General features: G+C 46.0%; 2 protein-coding genes across 2 annotated transcripts; one reads left to right on the plus strand and one right to left on the minus strand.

Moving 5' to 3' along the window:
• Window positions 1-4,751: 4,751 nt before the first annotated feature.
• On the minus strand, window positions 4,752-9,351 carry LOC144159825 (uncharacterized). Its single transcript, XM_077691499.1, has 4 exons — window positions 8,953-9,351; window positions 6,437-6,513; window positions 5,170-5,308; window positions 4,752-5,103 (listed from the first exon to the last, which is right to left on the minus strand). The coding sequence occupies exons 1-4, from the start codon at window positions 9,194-9,196 to the stop codon at window positions 4,985-4,987; spliced, it is 579 nt and encodes a 192-aa protein (XP_077547625.1). The 5' UTR covers window positions 9,197-9,351; the 3' UTR covers window positions 4,752-4,984.
• Window positions 9,352-9,573: 222 nt separating this feature from the next.
• On the plus strand, window positions 9,574-15,508 carry LOC144159826 (uncharacterized). The gene is made up of 10 exons (XM_077691501.1): window positions 9,574-9,708; window positions 9,801-9,899; window positions 9,992-10,090; window positions 10,183-10,281; window positions 10,373-10,468; window positions 10,559-10,651; window positions 10,977-11,066; window positions 11,645-12,320; window positions 13,081-13,178; window positions 15,503-15,508. Exons 1-10 carry the CDS (start codon window positions 9,574-9,576, stop codon window positions 15,506-15,508), a joined length of 1,491 nt encoding a protein of 496 aa, XP_077547627.1.
• Window positions 15,509-16,804: the final 1,296 nt, after the last annotated feature.

Raw genomic sequence — 16,804 nt, forward strand, 5'->3', positions numbered from 1 at the left:
TGGATCTGTTTACTGAACGCTGTCGTTGATTCTGGGCATGGAGGCTCAGTTAGCCACACTGAGAGGCATGCTGAGAGGCACCCAGCGACGGCGGGCGGCGTGTCTTTAAAATTTTCAGAATAATGTTTAGAAATACATACGCAATTTAACCTCGTACGAATACTTGTGTTAAAAGGTTTTCAATACGTAAATAAACGTTTCAGCAGTTACAGTAGCTGCTAGGTTTGCAGGTCACGTGACAGGGACACATATTGTAGTGTCAAGTTTCGACGCTACGAACCGCCACCCTTCCGATTTCAGGAAGTTTGCTGCCAAATTAAAATTATTTCCAACAGTTTGTTTAGAAATTGCTTGTGGTTATCGGGCTATATAAAGCGCTGGCTTTCGTATGAGCTAGAGAACATACACGCGACAAAAATCGGTTGTCTGTCCCTTTAAGCTGACCAAGGCCATCTTACTGGCTCGTGCAGCGGAGGAAGCAGCCGCCAAGACTGAAGAACTGCGACGCTCAAAGGCTAACTCTGTGGTTGATGCCAACCAAATACAAAACAGCGGTAAGCGCCACGGTGCAAAAGGACCCGCTTCTCCTAAGCAACCGTGTTGACGTTGTACTGGTGAGCATGACGCACAAACTTGCTCGTACCGTTCAGCTGTCTGCCACTTCTGCGGCAACGAGGGGCATCTCGAGAAAGCGTGTCGGAAGAAAGCAGCAAAAGAAAAGCAAGCTTCAAAATCCGGTCATCGCAAGGGACACAACAAAAAGTCGCAACATCGTGGACACAGCCACCACGTTTCGGAGTCCTGTGACCCAGTTGAGGACGTCAACCCTGTCACTGCTGCTGATTCGTACTCCGACCAGCCTACGTATGGAACGCCCAAGTCCGCCATGGTGAACCGAACTTCGCCTGCCTTCTGTGTGGACGTGCGCATCAACAATATGCCACTGTCCATGGAAGTCGATTCCGGAGCTGCCTGCAGCATCATCAGTGAGAGAACCATGGATAAGCTTGGTCTACCAAGGCAAGAGATTCACCCCAGTTCTCTGCAACTTCATTCTTATACAAAAGAGCACCTAGCGATTCTGGGATTCCTGGAAGTGACAGTCTCGCACAAAGGAAAGTGCGCCCGCCTTCGCCTCTTTGTTGTGCGTGGATCTGGCACTAGCCTGCTGGGAAGAGACTGGTTTCCTGCTTTGGGGATCGCACTCTGCGGAATAAACTACGTTCCCGGAAGCGAAGCTCCACTTACCAGGTCAACAGCAATCTCTGAATTCCCCGAGGTTTTCGCTGAAGGACTGGGAAAGAGCAAGGGGCCTCCTGTGCGCATAGAGGTCAACGCGGGAGCCACTCCAGTGTTCTGAAAAGCTCGACAATTCCCCGTAGCTCTCCAATCGCGAGCAGACGATGCCATTGACGCCCTCGTTCAGGAAGGTGTCTACCAGCCGGTGCGTTCAACACGCTGGGCTACTCCCGTGCTCGGAGTCGTCAAGAAGAATGGCAAGATCAGAATGTGTGGAGACTACAAGAGCACTGTGAATCAAGCGATCAAGTCTGAGACTTACCTGCTTCCAACAGCAGACCAGCTTTTCTCAAACCTTGCTGGCAGCACAGTCTTCTCACAGCTTGACCTAAACCAAGCATACCAGCAGCTCGCTGTAGACGACGAAACAGCTGACCTTCTAACAGTGAACACTCACCGAGGACTGTTCAGAGTTACTCGCCTACCATTCGGAGTGTCAACTGCCATAGCCATATTCCAGCGCTACATGGAAGAACTCCTTGTTGGGCTTCCAGGAGCTCACGTCTACCTCGACGATATCATTGTTGGAGGCCGAGATGCTAAAGAGCACAACGAACGCCTGCGATCCGTGCTGAAACGCATCAAGGATGACAACATACGTCTCAACCAAGATAAATGCACTTTTGGGACGTCGGAAGTGACCTTCCTTGGATATCGCATAGACGCAACTGGTATCCCAGCCGAAAAAAACCATTGGCCAACCATTTGGCCAATCATTTGGCCAGCCAATTGGTCAGCAAATTGGTCTCCCAAATGGCCGGCCAATGATGTTTTAGGCACCCATTGGCCGACCAATTGGCCAACCCATTGGCCGACCCATTGGCCGACCGATTGGCTGACCCATTGGCCGACCTATTGGATCCCAATAGGTCACCCATGGGTCCCCTAATGGGTCACCCAATGGGCCCCCAATGGGTCCTTCCTTTTCATGGCTTCAAATAGCCCTTCGTTACCTCCACTTGGCTGCCAACCAAATGCAGCATTCCAACCCTTTGGCTAGGTCTGTGCGTGTGCAGTGCCTTTTTCGTTGAACCCTGAAAAATGACAGCAAACTTACTGCACAATGAACATTTTATTTTCTAGACTAGTACTCCTCCTATGAATAAGCCAATTGCCCGGCCTAATCATCCTCGCAATGAGTCGGCAGTCCTGTCCCGTCACCATCTTCATGGTCACGTGGCAGTTCTCCCCTGCTGCCAGCTTCCCTGTGCGATGTAAGAATAGTAAAAAAAAAGTTTGTTAGAAGTTGTCAAACAACCAGCAAAAACCGTTTCCTGCTGCTTTGGAGATTATTGCTAGGTATGCTAAGCAAGGGGTAAACAGGCTACCCAAAGTGCATTTAAATGCTCACTGTGCCAAACCATTTCTCATTTCTTGACTGTTGGCACTTGCCATACATAAAAATTGTATTGCAGTCAATCGCGATGTTTTCTACAGATGTGGCGCGACTTTCCTACTTTGACAAAAATTTTCCACAGGGCCTCCCTAAAGAGACAGTAAAAGATGAATAAATCTTTGTTTTTACTGAAAGCTCAGACGTTTCGCAGCTCTCTTGGCTTTTGTTTGACGAGCAACAATGCATTAGTCACTGAGAAATAAGCAAACAAATCTGGCATTTTCCCTCCCCCGCTTCCCTTTCATTTTTTTGTGATGTAGTTGTTGCGTAACAAAGAGCAGCATATAAAAGCTGTAGTATGCATTTTTTAGATACGTTGAGCTCATTTAAGGTTTTGAGTGGCGCTTATTTCACGAGCTCAACAACTTCAGAACAGTTTATTCGAAGAAAAGCACATTTACAGATGCTTCTCCAATGAGCTCTTGCCGTTCTCAACTTATGTGACATCACAAGCCATAGTACCCGAAAATGTTGGGGCATTGTCGCCTGTTTTCCTGTTTCTGGCATTTTCTGCCTTATTCAACACCTGCCGGTTGCGAGAATGGCGTGTTTAGATTCTCAGCACTGTAATCTATTGATACAAGTCAACTTGTTTTTACCCTTTAGTGTCTCTTTAAAAATACAGCTCAAGAGAAATGGCAGTCCACAAAGCTTGTGAAGGTTCCATAAAAACTAGCAATGTCTCACTTTTCATTGTGGTCTCTCTTTTGTGCTCATCATGAATTTTTCCACAAAATTAATCTCGATAGCCCATTCAGCATACCTTTTTGCCATCTTCTCGTTGTCGGCAAGCTTCTCAATGATGTATTTGTTGACGTTTTTCACCGCCAGGTCGAACAACTCACTCTCCGGGAGAGTTCCCTTTCTCTTGAGGCGCTCCATATAGCAGTCTGCATTTTACAGAGATAAAGTAAGTCACAATTAGATAGCAAACAAGGATGTTTCCTTTTAAACATATTCTTCACAAAATGTGACTGCAGTAATGCAGCATTTCACAGTGCACACTGCTAGTATGGTTGTAAAATTTGAGTATAGCATATACCTTTTGTTGCAACTTGCAATGCATATTCATTTGCGCACAAAAGTTCACCCAAACAGACACAAGTCTCTTGTTTGGCTGTAAATTAGAATTGACAGTCAACTGCAGAAAAACTTTGACCTCTGAAACTATTTTCATCTATACTGTGCCTAAAAAAACTCAAAGATACAAAATATGAAAGCTGAATTATGTGCACGCATACCACAAGCCGCCCACAAATATCATCAATTTTGAAGCTGAAACTGAGAACAGTGGCCATAATGGCAAGACTGAAGCGACTTAGAAGAAGTCTTGGGCACTTCATCCTTTGTGGGGTTGAACGCGCTGCAGCAATGCACGCGATGAGGCGCGCCGTAGTGGAGGGCTTCTGATTAATTTCGACCGCCTGGGGATCTTTAACGCGCACCTAAAACTCGATTACACAGGCGTTTTTGCTTTCTGCCTCCATCAGAAAAGCGGCCGCCGCGGCTGCTCAGTACTGCAATGCCATAGCCACTGAGCCACTGCGGTGACAACCAGTTAATAGTAATGCGTTATCGGTCACTAGTAACTCTTTTCTGCAACTTGCAACTGTAACACTGTCACGTTTTTACACGATCACAGTAACACGAAATACCGTTAGGTGACTTTCTTTTTTTATAAAAACCGATCCAACAGCAACGCTCGTTAAAGGCTGACAGCAGTTTACGCTTTCCTCTCTTTAGGACTTTCTTTTTTCCCATATCCTCTCTGCCTTTCACATTTTTGGCACACTTTAGTTTAGGAGAAGTCACTAAGAGGGTTATCTTTCCTGCAGAATACCGAGGTTGGTCCGGTCTTTGAGGTTATTTAATTTTCATACTTTTATTTTTAAAAACTTTGGAGCTATTTTAAACTATTTTAATTCGCACCAATTAAGTCATCTCACAGGCCTACCACTCATATGCCAGTTAACGTAGTGGTATCTACTGCACGTAAAAAAAGGCAAAATGTTCGTTTAGCTGACCTTTAACAAAAGCTTTATGAAGTGTAATAGCTGCAAGCATTGAAAATTATAGCAAAGTTAAGTTCAATGGTCCTACAAAGTTAAACCTCAAACATTTGGTAACCTGTGCAAGAAAGAGGAAACCGGCTTTTTCTGAGAAACTTAGGCCCTGTGAAAATCACCATAATCTGCCTATTTAGGTTTACTGCTGGATGAAGGCCTGGCTACAAATGAAGCTTGTACCATGCGGGATGACTATACTATCGGGAGCAAGCAGTGTAGCATTTCACAAGCTGTCAGAGAAGTTATAATTCTTGTCAGTGCACTTACCGCGCAACACTTCCACCTTTTTTGGAGTGAGTGCGTCTTTCCTGGGGCGACCTGGGAAGCGAGGGCTGTGTTTGCCTAAAAAAGTGAAGTGATAATGTTCAGATCAAGGTGACAAAATGAACACCACAAACAGCCCCTTACCAAAAAGAGACCGGTTTAACAAAGTTGATGGCTCCCAGATCGCCACCAGAAGCTCCTTCACGTAGAGGGAGTCTTTCGGCTGCCTTTCGATACGGGTCCACACTTCCCGCCGAATTTTGACACCCTGCCCTATGTCAACCTAAAAGGAGTATAACAAACCACAAGAACATGTCAGTCTGCATGAAAATCAAGACAAGTTAAATTCACAAACAAATGCAAAAAACTTGCCGCTGAACACACACAACACGTGCACAGCATGCGTTCAAATGAAGGCCTCGCAAGCTACACTGATCATGAAAAAATTTATGGTGGTTGACACTACACAAGACAACCGCGATTCACAAAGGTGACTGTGCTTCCCAAATTTTTACTAATATAAGCTCATCTTTATTTCACCTGTTCTATACCTACAGCATTACATAAAATCCTCTTAAGATGCTTTTGCCAGCTCCAACCCTTTGCAAGTTGAGCCCCATACATTTCGTTCCCCATCCCTCCACCTTGTTTCCTGGAACTAAACTTGTTAGTTGTGTGGCTTACATGGCTCCCGAGAAATTTTCGAAGCGTGGACATTTTTAGAACAAGGGGAAGGAGGGTCGGGAGATGTGAAATTTAATAATTTTTTTTCACACCAATTGAAAAACTTTGGTAGAATGCTGCATATTGCAGTGCTGCAAAAAAAAATTTTTAAAAATTAAAAAAAGCACTTATGTGGAGTGGGGAGGTCATTTAAACACCAGGCCTTCGGACATATGTACAGCCTCAGTTTAAACCCTGCAAAGCATTGAGGGCCCTAAAACAGAAGGATGATATTAGGGTGACCTGAATGCCAGTGCACATAGGAGCCTAGGCAAACACCACTGCACCTCCCCGTATAAGCTATGCGAATTTTGACACTCCAGTTTGCAAAGCCAACATGCAGTATCCCTTTCTGCACTGCCAAACTGTTGATCTGCTAAGCTATAAAATAGTGTTTTTCCACATTCTGATATTGAAGCTGTGCGTAGGGGCACACTTGTGCACCCTCAGCACCCAGTCACACTAGCCCAGTTCAGTGTTGCCATCAGTCTGGCATGTGTGATTTAGTAACCGGTTGCCCATCCCCTCCCCTATCCGCCTCTTCCCACACCAGCAACCTATAGTCCTGTCACAAACCGAATTCATCAATCAATCAAACCACTCAAATTGTGATGACAACACGCAATTAAAAAGTTTAGCGATAACCAATACCAACTCTGAAATTCTAATCCCTCAATCTCCAACTCACCAGGTCTTCCATGGGCACACCAGGGTCATGCTGCACATTCTCACTGCTCCTTGATAGAACAGCAGGCTGTGGAGGAGCTTGTGACGGAAGGGCAGAGGGAGGCACAGGCCGAGGGAGGGAAGGGCAGCTGGAGGTGGAAGGAGGGTTGAATGGAGGGCAGGCTGAGGTGGATGGGTGGGCAGGGGGAGGGGAAGGCATGTGGAGGGAAGTGCAAGCCGAGGTAGAGGGACGGGCAGGCAGAGGAGAGGGCAGGTTGAGGACAGGGCAGGTGGAGGTAGAGGGACGGACAAGGGCAGGTGGAAATGGCCCTGTAGCTGCGCTGGCAGGCTGGCAGGGCTCAGTGGGGGACCGAGGGGGGCGCTCTTTCTCTTCTAGCCTTCCATCTGAAAAAAAAATGATACCCCTGTCACACGGGCACTTTGAATCACAATTGAGTCGATCCGACCGGGCTCAATCCGGATCGGGTGCTGCTACACGGCAGTTTCAATGGCAATAGATTTCGATCCAGCTCGAACTCAATCCCTGTTCCCAAAGCACGATTGAGATTCTCGAGCGCGATCAGAGGAAACTGGTGATACTCTCGTCCCCACTGAGCAATGGCACAGAAGGTGACAACTTTAACGCCACAAATTGTATCAAATAACTTTACCCAAGTAAATGCGCGATCAGATTTATATAGTTACGCAAACCTACGACTGCGTAAAGTTACCAGGCGGCAGCCACGAAATACATTTTTGGCGGCCTTTGGCGTACGCGAGAGCAACTGAAGCAACTTCTCACTCAGGATTGAGACGTGCCAAGTAGCAGCGCCGATGCGTCAAGCGCGCTGGAAAATTAGATCGCAATTCACTTCAATCGCGATTGAAAGTGCCCGTGTAACAGGGGTATAAAATAGAAATAAAAAGAAAATGAAGCCCGCAAGAACCAAAAATTATTTTTTCTGTATGCAGGAGTTGCTACAAATAAATTTTCCTGTTAGCCAATGCAGAAAAATGAATTTCCATGTCAGCCACAACATAATTTCAGGGGAAATTTCTCATATAAACTATCCATATAGAGGCTTTCCATATGAGCAATCATACTAGCACATATTCCAACTTCCACATGTAACCCACCGCGGTGGCTCAGTGGCTAAGGCGTTGCGCTGCTGAGCACGAGGTCGCGGGTTCGATTCCCGGCCGCGGCGGCCGCTTTTCTGATGGAGGCGAAAAGCAAAAACGCCCGTGTGTACGAGATTTCGGCGCACGTTAAAGATCCCCAGGTGGTCAAAATTAATCCGGAGCCCTCCACTACGGCGCGCCTCATCGCCTGCGTTGCGTCGGCGCGTTAAACCCCACAATCAATCAATCAACTTCCACATGTAAACTTGGCCAGCGTTTTCTTCTGAAGTAAAAAAAAAAGGTGATACCTGCACTCCTGCGGCTCCCAAACCTGGCAATCACAGCCCGTTGCAGGCCCTTGTTCAATGCTGCAAGTTCGGCAATCTCTTCTTCTTTTTTTTCCAGCTTTCTTTCTAGGTCTGCAATAGTGTCTTCTGCAGCCCGTAGTTTCTTCCGTACAGGCTCGTCCGCATCGTTGGCCAGGGCGCTTTTTTTTCTTTTAATGATGTTCAAGATTTCCGCCTTCCGGGTCTGCCGCTTGCCTTTTGCGGCTACAAAGCAAATGCACAGGTGTTAGTCAAACAGTTATGATATTGCTATTTTAAAGCTACTTACCTCCTCCACAACATCCTCGTCATCTGCGTCCTCATCATATGCATAACTTCTTTTTACGCGGAGGCGCTTTTCTCCTTGCAGTTTTTTTTTAGGTGTTCCTCAGACTCTAAAAGTGGCAGATGCAGGTTCATGTATTAGTGAATGCATGCACATAAGGTCAATCTACGTACAGCAAAGAAAATTGTGCATACACACAAACCATTATAGGTTTCAGCAAGTGTTCTGATAAGAGATGTTGGAACGGGGCAGGTGCCGAAATGTTTCGGTATACATTGACAAGCATTAACACAAATCATGAACCATTCCACTCGATGGAGATGGACAACAAGCGAAATAGCCACACCCATAAATTTGTTTTACAAGTGAGGGTACCAGTAAATTTTGCACGTTAGCGTTCGCGGCGGTCATCTGGGAAAAACACAAACACATCGCAAAAAAAAATTTTATTCTTATGCATAATTCCTAGAGACTTAATTTCTATTAAACAAGCGCGCGATCGACTGCACAGCGTTCGCGAGACAGCCTAGTGTTGATCCGTGATGCGGTGCAATTTTTTTTTTCATAAGCATGGGCAGGGGCCAAGATATGCTGTACAGCTGGCGGGGCAGAATTTTTCGCGTGATAAATAATGTAAAACATGCACAGCGACGTGCACGTGCTGCTAGTCGGCTACTTGCGCGCATAACTGGGTGCCAGCCGAGCATGCATGCAGGCACGGAATTATGAACTTATACGTCACCAGCTTTTCCATCGAAATAATGTCATTATACTTCAGCAGGCAGGTCTATGTGCAAGACTTACCTGCTAAAAGCAGCACTCTTGCACGGTAGAAGTCTGTCGCGCCGTTTTCATCTGTCCAGCTCACCAGGAGCGGAGTCACTGGAAAATCTTCTGTATCTTTGGGGGCAAAATCTTTTATGTCAGTAATACTGACTACGGCACACGTCCGATCGTCCACATATCGGACGTACGCGTGGGTTATCATTTCTGCACGTGAAGCTGCACACAACGACAAAGACGGCCTCACAGCCTCACAATCAAGCATCCGACCATGAGTTAAGGCCGACAAGGCATCAACGGCGTGACGGTAGTACAGCACATATTTGTTTTAAACGTGTGTAAAGCAAAACAAAAATGCTTTATATATTTATATATAGAAGTATTTAATAAGTAGCTTTTATTAAATATGCGTCCTTTTTTCGTGGGTTGAAGTGAATACACGTCTACTGCGTCTACTTACTAGCAGCGCCTCCAATGAAAGGCAACGCAAGCAACGCCAGGATCACGCATGGGATCACGCCGCTACCGCTAGGCTAGCCCAGCCCTGTGCCCAGCCGGACGTGGAAAGAAAAAGTTCGGCTTATGAGTTGAGTCAAGCGTGGCATTAAAACCTTCGGTTGGCGAAGCTGTTCGTGCTCAGAAATGGGTAGCCCAAAAAAGCGCAGAAAGCGAGGCACGTACAAAAATTACCTCAACCCTGGCGCGGAATTCAAAATTCCGAGGTCGACTCTTGATTCACAGGCCCGCCGCGAACGCCGTGAGGATGCGAGCGACGTGGTAAGTCCTGTTCATTTTCTTGCACAGTTTCATTCGTGAATGGCCGTGTAGTTTCAGCTACATTGACTTAATTCGCACGTATACATGTGCAGGAACAATACGAATGCGACTCGGACGACACGGACCAACTAAACGTGGGCTCGGACGGTGCCCTGGCAGGCCGCGAACACCGTGAGGATGCGAGCGACGTGGTAAGTCCTGTTCATTTTCTTGCACAGTTTCATTCGTGAATGGCCGTGTAGTTTCAGCTACATTGCCTTAATTCGCACGTATACATGTGCAGGAACAGTACGAATGCGACTCGGATGACACGGACCAACTAAACGTGGGCTCGGACGGTGCCCTGGCAGGCCGCGAACACCGTGAGGATGCGAGCGACGTGGTAAGTCCTGTTCATTTTCTTGCACAGTTTCATTCGTGAATGGCCGTGTAGTTTCAGCTACATTGACTTAATTCGCACGTATACATGTGCAGGAACAATACGAATGCGACTCGGTCGACACGGACCAACTAAACGTGGGCTCGGATGGTGCCGTGGCAGGCCGCGAACACCGTGAGGATGCGAGCGACGTGGTAAGTCGTGTTCATTTCCTTTCACAGTTTCATTCGTGAATGGCCGTGTAGTTTTTGCTGCATGACTTAATTCGCTTGTATACATGTGCAGGAAAAATACGAATGCGACTCGGACGACTCGGACCAACGAAACGTGGGCTCGGACGGTGCCCTAGCAGACAATCTTGCGGCGGAGATTGAGACAAGCGTAAGCTTTATATGCATTTAATGATTTAACTACCTGAACTAAAAAGTGCAGCAAAATGGTATGGTGTGTCATGGTTCTTGCCGTTCGTAGGACGCCGAGAGTTCATGCGAACCCAACTGCGAGCCGCCTACATCAGCGGACTTGCCGACCGTGGCCGGTGGTACGTCGGATGCAGAACCGAATGTACGTACTCAGTTTGGGTGATTTTTAATTTTTTTCCTATTCTGCAAGCGGGGTACTGAGGTCGACGTGTACGTATGAGAGGCAGCTGTGCATAAATTATAGCGGCTACCTCAAGTAGTATAAATAATGCTTAAAGTTCGAAAAGCCTTCTTCATGAATAGCCCTTAAAATAAACCTATTTTTAGAAGATTCGTTTGTAAAATCAGTTCTGTATAAAAACAATGTAGAATGTGTATTGCCGTAGGAGAATTTTTATGCCCTTTTTTTGCGCCATATCTGAAGGGTTTTTGGGCTTCACACACGTGCGTTGTTATATTTGTCACAGGACTTTGAAGGGGATTACGAGTACTCGGACTACAGCTTCTCATGCAGTGCCTGCAGCAGCTCCAGTGATGATGAGAGAAGTGACACCTCGGTAAGCCCTTCTATGCTGTGAACCCGTCATGGTGGCTCAGTGGCTACGGCATTGCTCTGCTAAGCACAAGTTCATGGGATCGAAACCCAGCTGCGGTAGCCACTTTTATGATGGAGGCGAAAAGCAAAAATGCTCGTGTGTTCGACATTTCGTTGCACGTTAAAGATCCCCAGGTGATGAGCCCTCCACTACGGCATGCCTCATCACCTTCGTTGCGTCGGCGCGTTAAACCCCACAATCAATCAACCTTCCATGCTGTGAATATTAAATCTTAATTAGCTACAGTTGCACACTGGCTGGAGTATCACTCTCCGGTGTACAAGCTTAGTTGAAGGGTGGAAGTATTAATTTATAATTTTAGGAGCTGGTGCAGTCAATATAGCGTCATAAATAGCCACATTTCTGGCAGCAGCAGTTCTGCCATCTTTTTGTATGCCCCGTTCAACTATTTCCACCTGTCTGTACACCAATAAACTGGTATTTACACTTGGGATTTTTTTTTCTTACATGGTCGTACAGTTTGTTGTTTGTCATCATAGCCTTGAAAATAATGCCTCATCACTGTTGTCTTTGTGCAGGAGCCTGATCCCAACCAGCCGGGCAGTGGTACAACACATCACCCTGAGATTGCTGGTCTTTTTAAAGAGGTCCTGTCTCGGAAGCTGGTGGTTTTGAAAGGAGACATCCTACTCATGGTTCTGAAGTACGCTCTGCGGATGAATTTGTCATTCACAGGCCTAGCAAGCCTTGTGGACATGATCAACTCATTTTTCGATAGTCCTGTTCTTCCCCGTTCTAAATATTTTGTTAATAAGTTGTTAGGTTGCCAAGGGACCCAGATGACATTTCATTTCTTTTGCCCTGAGTGCATGATTTACGTTGGTGAGGGTGGACCAGGAGTATCACTGCAGTGTCCTGAATGTAAGAGGGTGTGTGGATCGTCTCCACTTTGCGATGCACCTTTTTTTGTGCTTTTTGATATTCCCTCACAACTTCAGAAGCTCCTCAAGGGCTGTGAGTTTCTGGATTTGACAGAGCCCCTCGAGTTCAATGGCACTTTGAGCGACATGAAGGATGGGAGCATGTACCGAGACTTCGTGACTGCAACAAGAAAAGCCGGCCACAGGATAAGCTTTTCGTGGAACACAGATGGCACCCCCGTTTTCAGATCGAGTCGCACATCTATTTGGCCAATCCAGCTTGTCGTGAATGAACTTCCCGTACCCGAAAGAATGAGGAAGCTTGTTTTGGCTGGTATCTGGTTCGGGAAGGAAAAGCCCCATATGGGCATCTTCCAAGCACCACTTGTCGAGACGATGCATTCTCTGGCAGACGAGGGATTTCTGCTTCACCACAAGGGGAAAGAGAAACTCTTCAGGGGATTTTGCATTTGCTGTGCCGTAGACTCAGTTGCAAGAGCACCCATGCAGGGCATGAAACAGTTTAACGCGTATTATGGGTGTAACTGGTGCTTGCACCCAGGTGACACACTAGGGGGTAAGGTGGTAAAGTACCCCGTTGAACAAAATGCTGTTGAGAGGAGCGAGAAGCAGATGGTAGAAGACATGGAGAAGGCAGCCATGCAAGATAAGCCTAAGCCGTTTAATGGTGTAATTACCGTCTCTCCACTGATCAACATGCCACAATTTCATATAGTGTGGAGCTTTGTTCCGGACTATATGCATTGTGTGCTGTTGGGAGTGGTGCGCCAGTTTTTAGAGTTGTGGCTTGAATCAGCCGGAAAGACGTTCTATGTCGGGCGTAGCCAGCAGGCCATTGATAGCAGGTTAATGGCTATTTCACCACCAAAAGATGTAAGGAGAGCCCCAAGGCCCACCAAGGAGAAGCGCTTTTGGAAAGCAAAAGAGTGCGAAAATTGGCTGCTTTTTTTACAGCTTGCCAGTACTGGATGGCATTTTGGATCGGCAGTATTTGCAGCACTGGGCCTGTCTGGTGGAGGCTCTGCATATTATGCTGCAGCCCAGGGTGTCATTCACTGACCTTGCTGTTGCAGAGGGCCTCCTTTTGGACTTCCATGGCAATGCTGAAGTGCTGTATGGACCTGAGTGCATGACGTACAACATGCACCAGCTGCTCCATCTCGGCAAAAGCGTGCGCCATTGGGGTCCAGTGTGGGCGCACTCAGCATTTCCTTTCGAGGCGGGTAATGGCACCCTGAAGGCAGCCGTGAAAGCTTCCAATGGCATTGCTAGTCAGATAGGCCGGATGCTGCAAATAGACACTGTTGTGGAACAGTGTGCTGAGCTTAGCACGAACCAAAATGCCCTCGAGTACTGTGCATCACTAACTAAGACGTTAACCAAAAAGGCCATTTCCACTTCTGAGGGGGTGCATTTCTTGGGCAGGGGCAGCCCATTCATGGCTCCTGACTGTACTGTCAGAAATGTGGAGCTTGTGTCGGGAAGTTGTACTGAATTCAACCGTATCTGCCTTAATGGTAGCATAATCACCAAGAGAGTCTATGCCCAGGTCAAGAGAAACAACAGCTCTGTTGTGCAGCTTGTCGATGGCACATTTGCTGTTATCGAAAATGTTGTCCTAAACAATGGCTCCGGTTTTTTGCTTGTACATCGACTGAAATGTAGAAAGCTGAGGTTTCCTTCTGTTGAAATGAAGCACGTGCTGCAAGTAGTTTACATTTGTAATTACATGGAGGTAGTGCTGTTGTCTTCTGTTCACACTCTTGGCATTTTCATGGAATTGAACAGCAAGTTCGTGTGTCCAATTCCTAGTTCTTACACCCTTTAACTGGCACAGTTCAATTAAAATTTTGGTGTTGAACATGCCAAAGCTACACATGGGCTAAGAGGCACACCGTAGTGGAGGGCTCCGGATTAATTTTAACCACCTGGGGACCTTTAACGTGCGCAGAAATCTTGGAGCACGAGAGTGTTTTTGCTCTTCGCCTTCATCAGAAAAGTGGCCGCCGCGGCCGGGAATCGATCTTGTGACCTTGTGCTCAGCAGCGCAACGCCATAGCCACTGAGCCACCGCAGTGGGTAGTGGTGCGACTCATAATTTTGATTTACATGCTGCCATCCTTCTATAAAAGTAGTGTGCTAAGGTGTCATTGAACTAAAGCAGTAGGCAATCGAGGGGTCTTCTGCTGTTATCATGCGTGTGGTTGTGTCCACTTCAGGATGAAACCCTCTCCCAAAAGTCTTCAGCCACATCTCTGAAGTGCTGGCCGAATCCATTTTTTGTGAAATTTCCGTAGTGCATCCCTCCATTGAATCCTTGGCAGGCCTCTCTTGCATTTACAATCTATTGGGAGCCACTACTCTGTCAAACGGGTTGTCCATGCGCATGACATGACCTGCCCATGTCCATTTTCCTTACTTAATTTCAGCTAGAACGTCTTCCACATAAGTGTGTTTGAAGGGACACTAAAGGCTAAATGAAGTTTTGTTTTTACTGAAAGATCATACGTTACGTAGCTCTCTTGGCTTTTGTTCGATGAGCAACGATGTGTTACTTGCTGAGAAATAAGCCAACAAATCTGGCATTTTCCCTCCCCCGCTTTCCTTTCATGTTTTCGTGACGTATCTGTTGCGTTGCAAAGAGCAGCATATAAAAGCTGTAGTACGCATTTTTTAGATACGTTGAGCTCATTTAAGGTGCGTTTATTTCACGTGCTCAAAAACTTCACAACAGTTTATTCGAAGAAAAACACTTTTATAGATGCTCCTCCAGCATGCTCTCGCCGTTCTCAACTTTTGTGACGTCACGAACCGTAGTACCCAAAAGTGTGCGGGGCTTCGTCGCCTGTTTTCACGTTTTTGGCATTTTCAGCCTTATTTAACATCTGCCGGTTGTGAGAATGGTATTTTTAGATTCTCTGCACGGTAATTTATCGAAGCAGGCAAACTTGCGTTTACCCTTTAATGTCCCTTTTATCCATACAGCAGTTTCCTTGTCCCTCAGCGTGACTCCTAGCATTCTTCTTTCCATAGTCCGTTGGGCTGATATGTTTCCTTTCTAGTCATTTAGTGAACCCCCACAGTGTGTTGCTGTAATTTCATACTATGCAGAAAACATTTGTTTTTTTCACTATGTTGCTGTAATTTCATACAATGCGCATTGCATTACACAGGTCATTAGTTCACTACAAAACGTTGTGGTTCTCTTCCACCACTTATATTTGCTGTGGTCATTGTAGAGAGCTTGTGAAATGGTTTCTTTTTTCATATGTAATTTTAAATTGTGTTTTAATCAAGGAATCTATAGATGGTTTATATACTCTGTTTCATTGTGGGTATGTGCAATTCTTACACCAACTTATCCTGTTTGTTTTGCATTGGCTATGTAGAAAGTGTACCCTGGGTCTATAGTGATATGGTTTACATGAGGTTGTATCATTTAAAGTGTATGTACAGTGCCCTAGAGCTTTTCCTTCTTTCTGAATTTTGTTGCAGGAGTAGTTCAAACATATTTGTGCACTAATTGCAATGTTGTGTGCGGTTCATTGGGAACATTTGTAAATAATCATGCATTTGTAAATAGTTCTGTATTGTAATCATATGTAAATAATTGATGTAAAAATGAATGAACTGATTATTAATAAGCTTTTTTGCTTTTATAAATTTCTTGCACACATCCCTGACAGTAACCGAGAGGTTATCACAAAATATCCTAGGAAATAAGCTTTAGTTTTGATAGTTGGGTGTCTTCAATTCAAGAAGCTCACCACTGAATGGCTCAATACAAGATATGGTTCCAATGGGATCGCAATACTAGAACTGATATTTAATGGGTTTTGATCAGGGAGCACATGTGTGCAGTGCAGTCACCGATATTGATTTTCCAGATGAGGTCACAGTGCATTTCTTTGGTCTTTTAATTGGTATTGCCCAATTGCAGCTCTAGCTTTCATTTGCCCATACAATTTATGTAGTGAAAGCAGTTACAGACTGCTACCACCGCAGAACTTCTCTGGGCCGGTAAACTAACATATACATATCAGATAAAATGAGTTAAATTAATTAGATACAACCTGACTGAACTTTCCCATTGGGTCATCTTTTTGCAGCCAATGGGTCCAATTGGGCCAACAGGAAGCAGCCACCCAATTGGTTTGCCAAATGGCCAACCTATTGGAGCATGGGCCCAATGGGAATCACTCCAATAGGTCAAGCCAATGGGCAATTGGATCAACAGGAAGCAGCCACCCAATTGGTTTGCCAATAGGTTTGCCAAATGGCCAACCTATTGGAGCATGGGCCCAATGGGAATCATTCCAATAGGTCAAGTTGGACCCATTGGCCTTCCAAATGGACCCATTAGGTGACCATTTGGACCCATTGGGTTTCCAAATGGGCCAATTGGTCGGCCAATGGTTTTTTTCGGCTGGGATTCACCCAACGGAAGAGAAGGTTGAGGCTCTCAAGAATGCACCCGCAACCTGAGAACAAACAGCAACTACAGTCTTTCTTCGGACTGTTGAATTTTTACAACAGGTTCCTGCGTGGTGTTGCGCATATTCTTGAACCACTTCATCGTCTCCTCGAAAAGAATCAACCCTGGAGATGGCGCCAAGAAGAAACCAACGCTTTTAAGCGCGCCAGAGAGCTCGTACAGGCATCTAATGTTTTGGTACACTACGACTTGCACAAGCCGCTCACGCTTGCGTGCGATGCATCCCCCTATGGAATAGGATTTGTCCTTACCCATGAAGACTCATCTGGACAAGAAGCACCTATTGCATTTGGTTCCCGTAC

This window comes from Haemaphysalis longicornis, unplaced genomic scaffold (genome assembly GCF_048455015.1).
Source record: "Haemaphysalis longicornis isolate Haplotype H1 unplaced genomic scaffold, Haemaphysalis longicornis Haplotype H1 scaffold_10, whole genome shotgun sequence".
Lineage (NCBI taxonomy): Eukaryota > Metazoa > Arthropoda > Arachnida > Ixodida > Ixodidae > Haemaphysalis > Haemaphysalis longicornis.

What these genes read in the sequence shown, in the direction of transcription:
- LOC144159825 (XM_077691499.1), bottom strand. Translation starts at nt 9,196, where the DNA reads ATGCTTGATTGTGAGGCTGTGAGGCCGTCTTTGTCGTTGTGTGCAGCT. An exon ending in AAGAGTGCTGCTTTTAGCAG is followed by an intron (nt 6,514 to 8,952) that starts GTAAGTCTTGCA and finishes TTCCGTCACAAG; the next exon opens with CTCCTCCACAGCCTGCTGTT. An exon ending in GTTAAACCGGTCTCTTTTTG is followed by an intron (nt 5,104 to 5,169) that starts GTAAGGGGCTGT and finishes TCACTTTTTTAG; the next exon opens with GCAAACACAGCCCTCGCTTC.
- LOC144159826 (XM_077691501.1), top strand. Translation starts at nt 9,574, where the DNA reads ATGGGTAGCCCAAAAAAGCGCAGAAAGCGAGGCACGTACAAAAATTAC. An exon ending in GTGAGGATGCGAGCGACGTG is followed by an intron (nt 9,709 to 9,800) that starts GTAAGTCCTGTT and finishes ATACATGTGCAG; the next exon opens with GAACAATACGAATGCGACTC. An exon ending in CGGCGGAGATTGAGACAAGC is followed by an intron (nt 10,469 to 10,558) that starts GTAAGCTTTATA and finishes TGCCGTTCGTAG; the next exon opens with GACGCCGAGAGTTCATGCGA.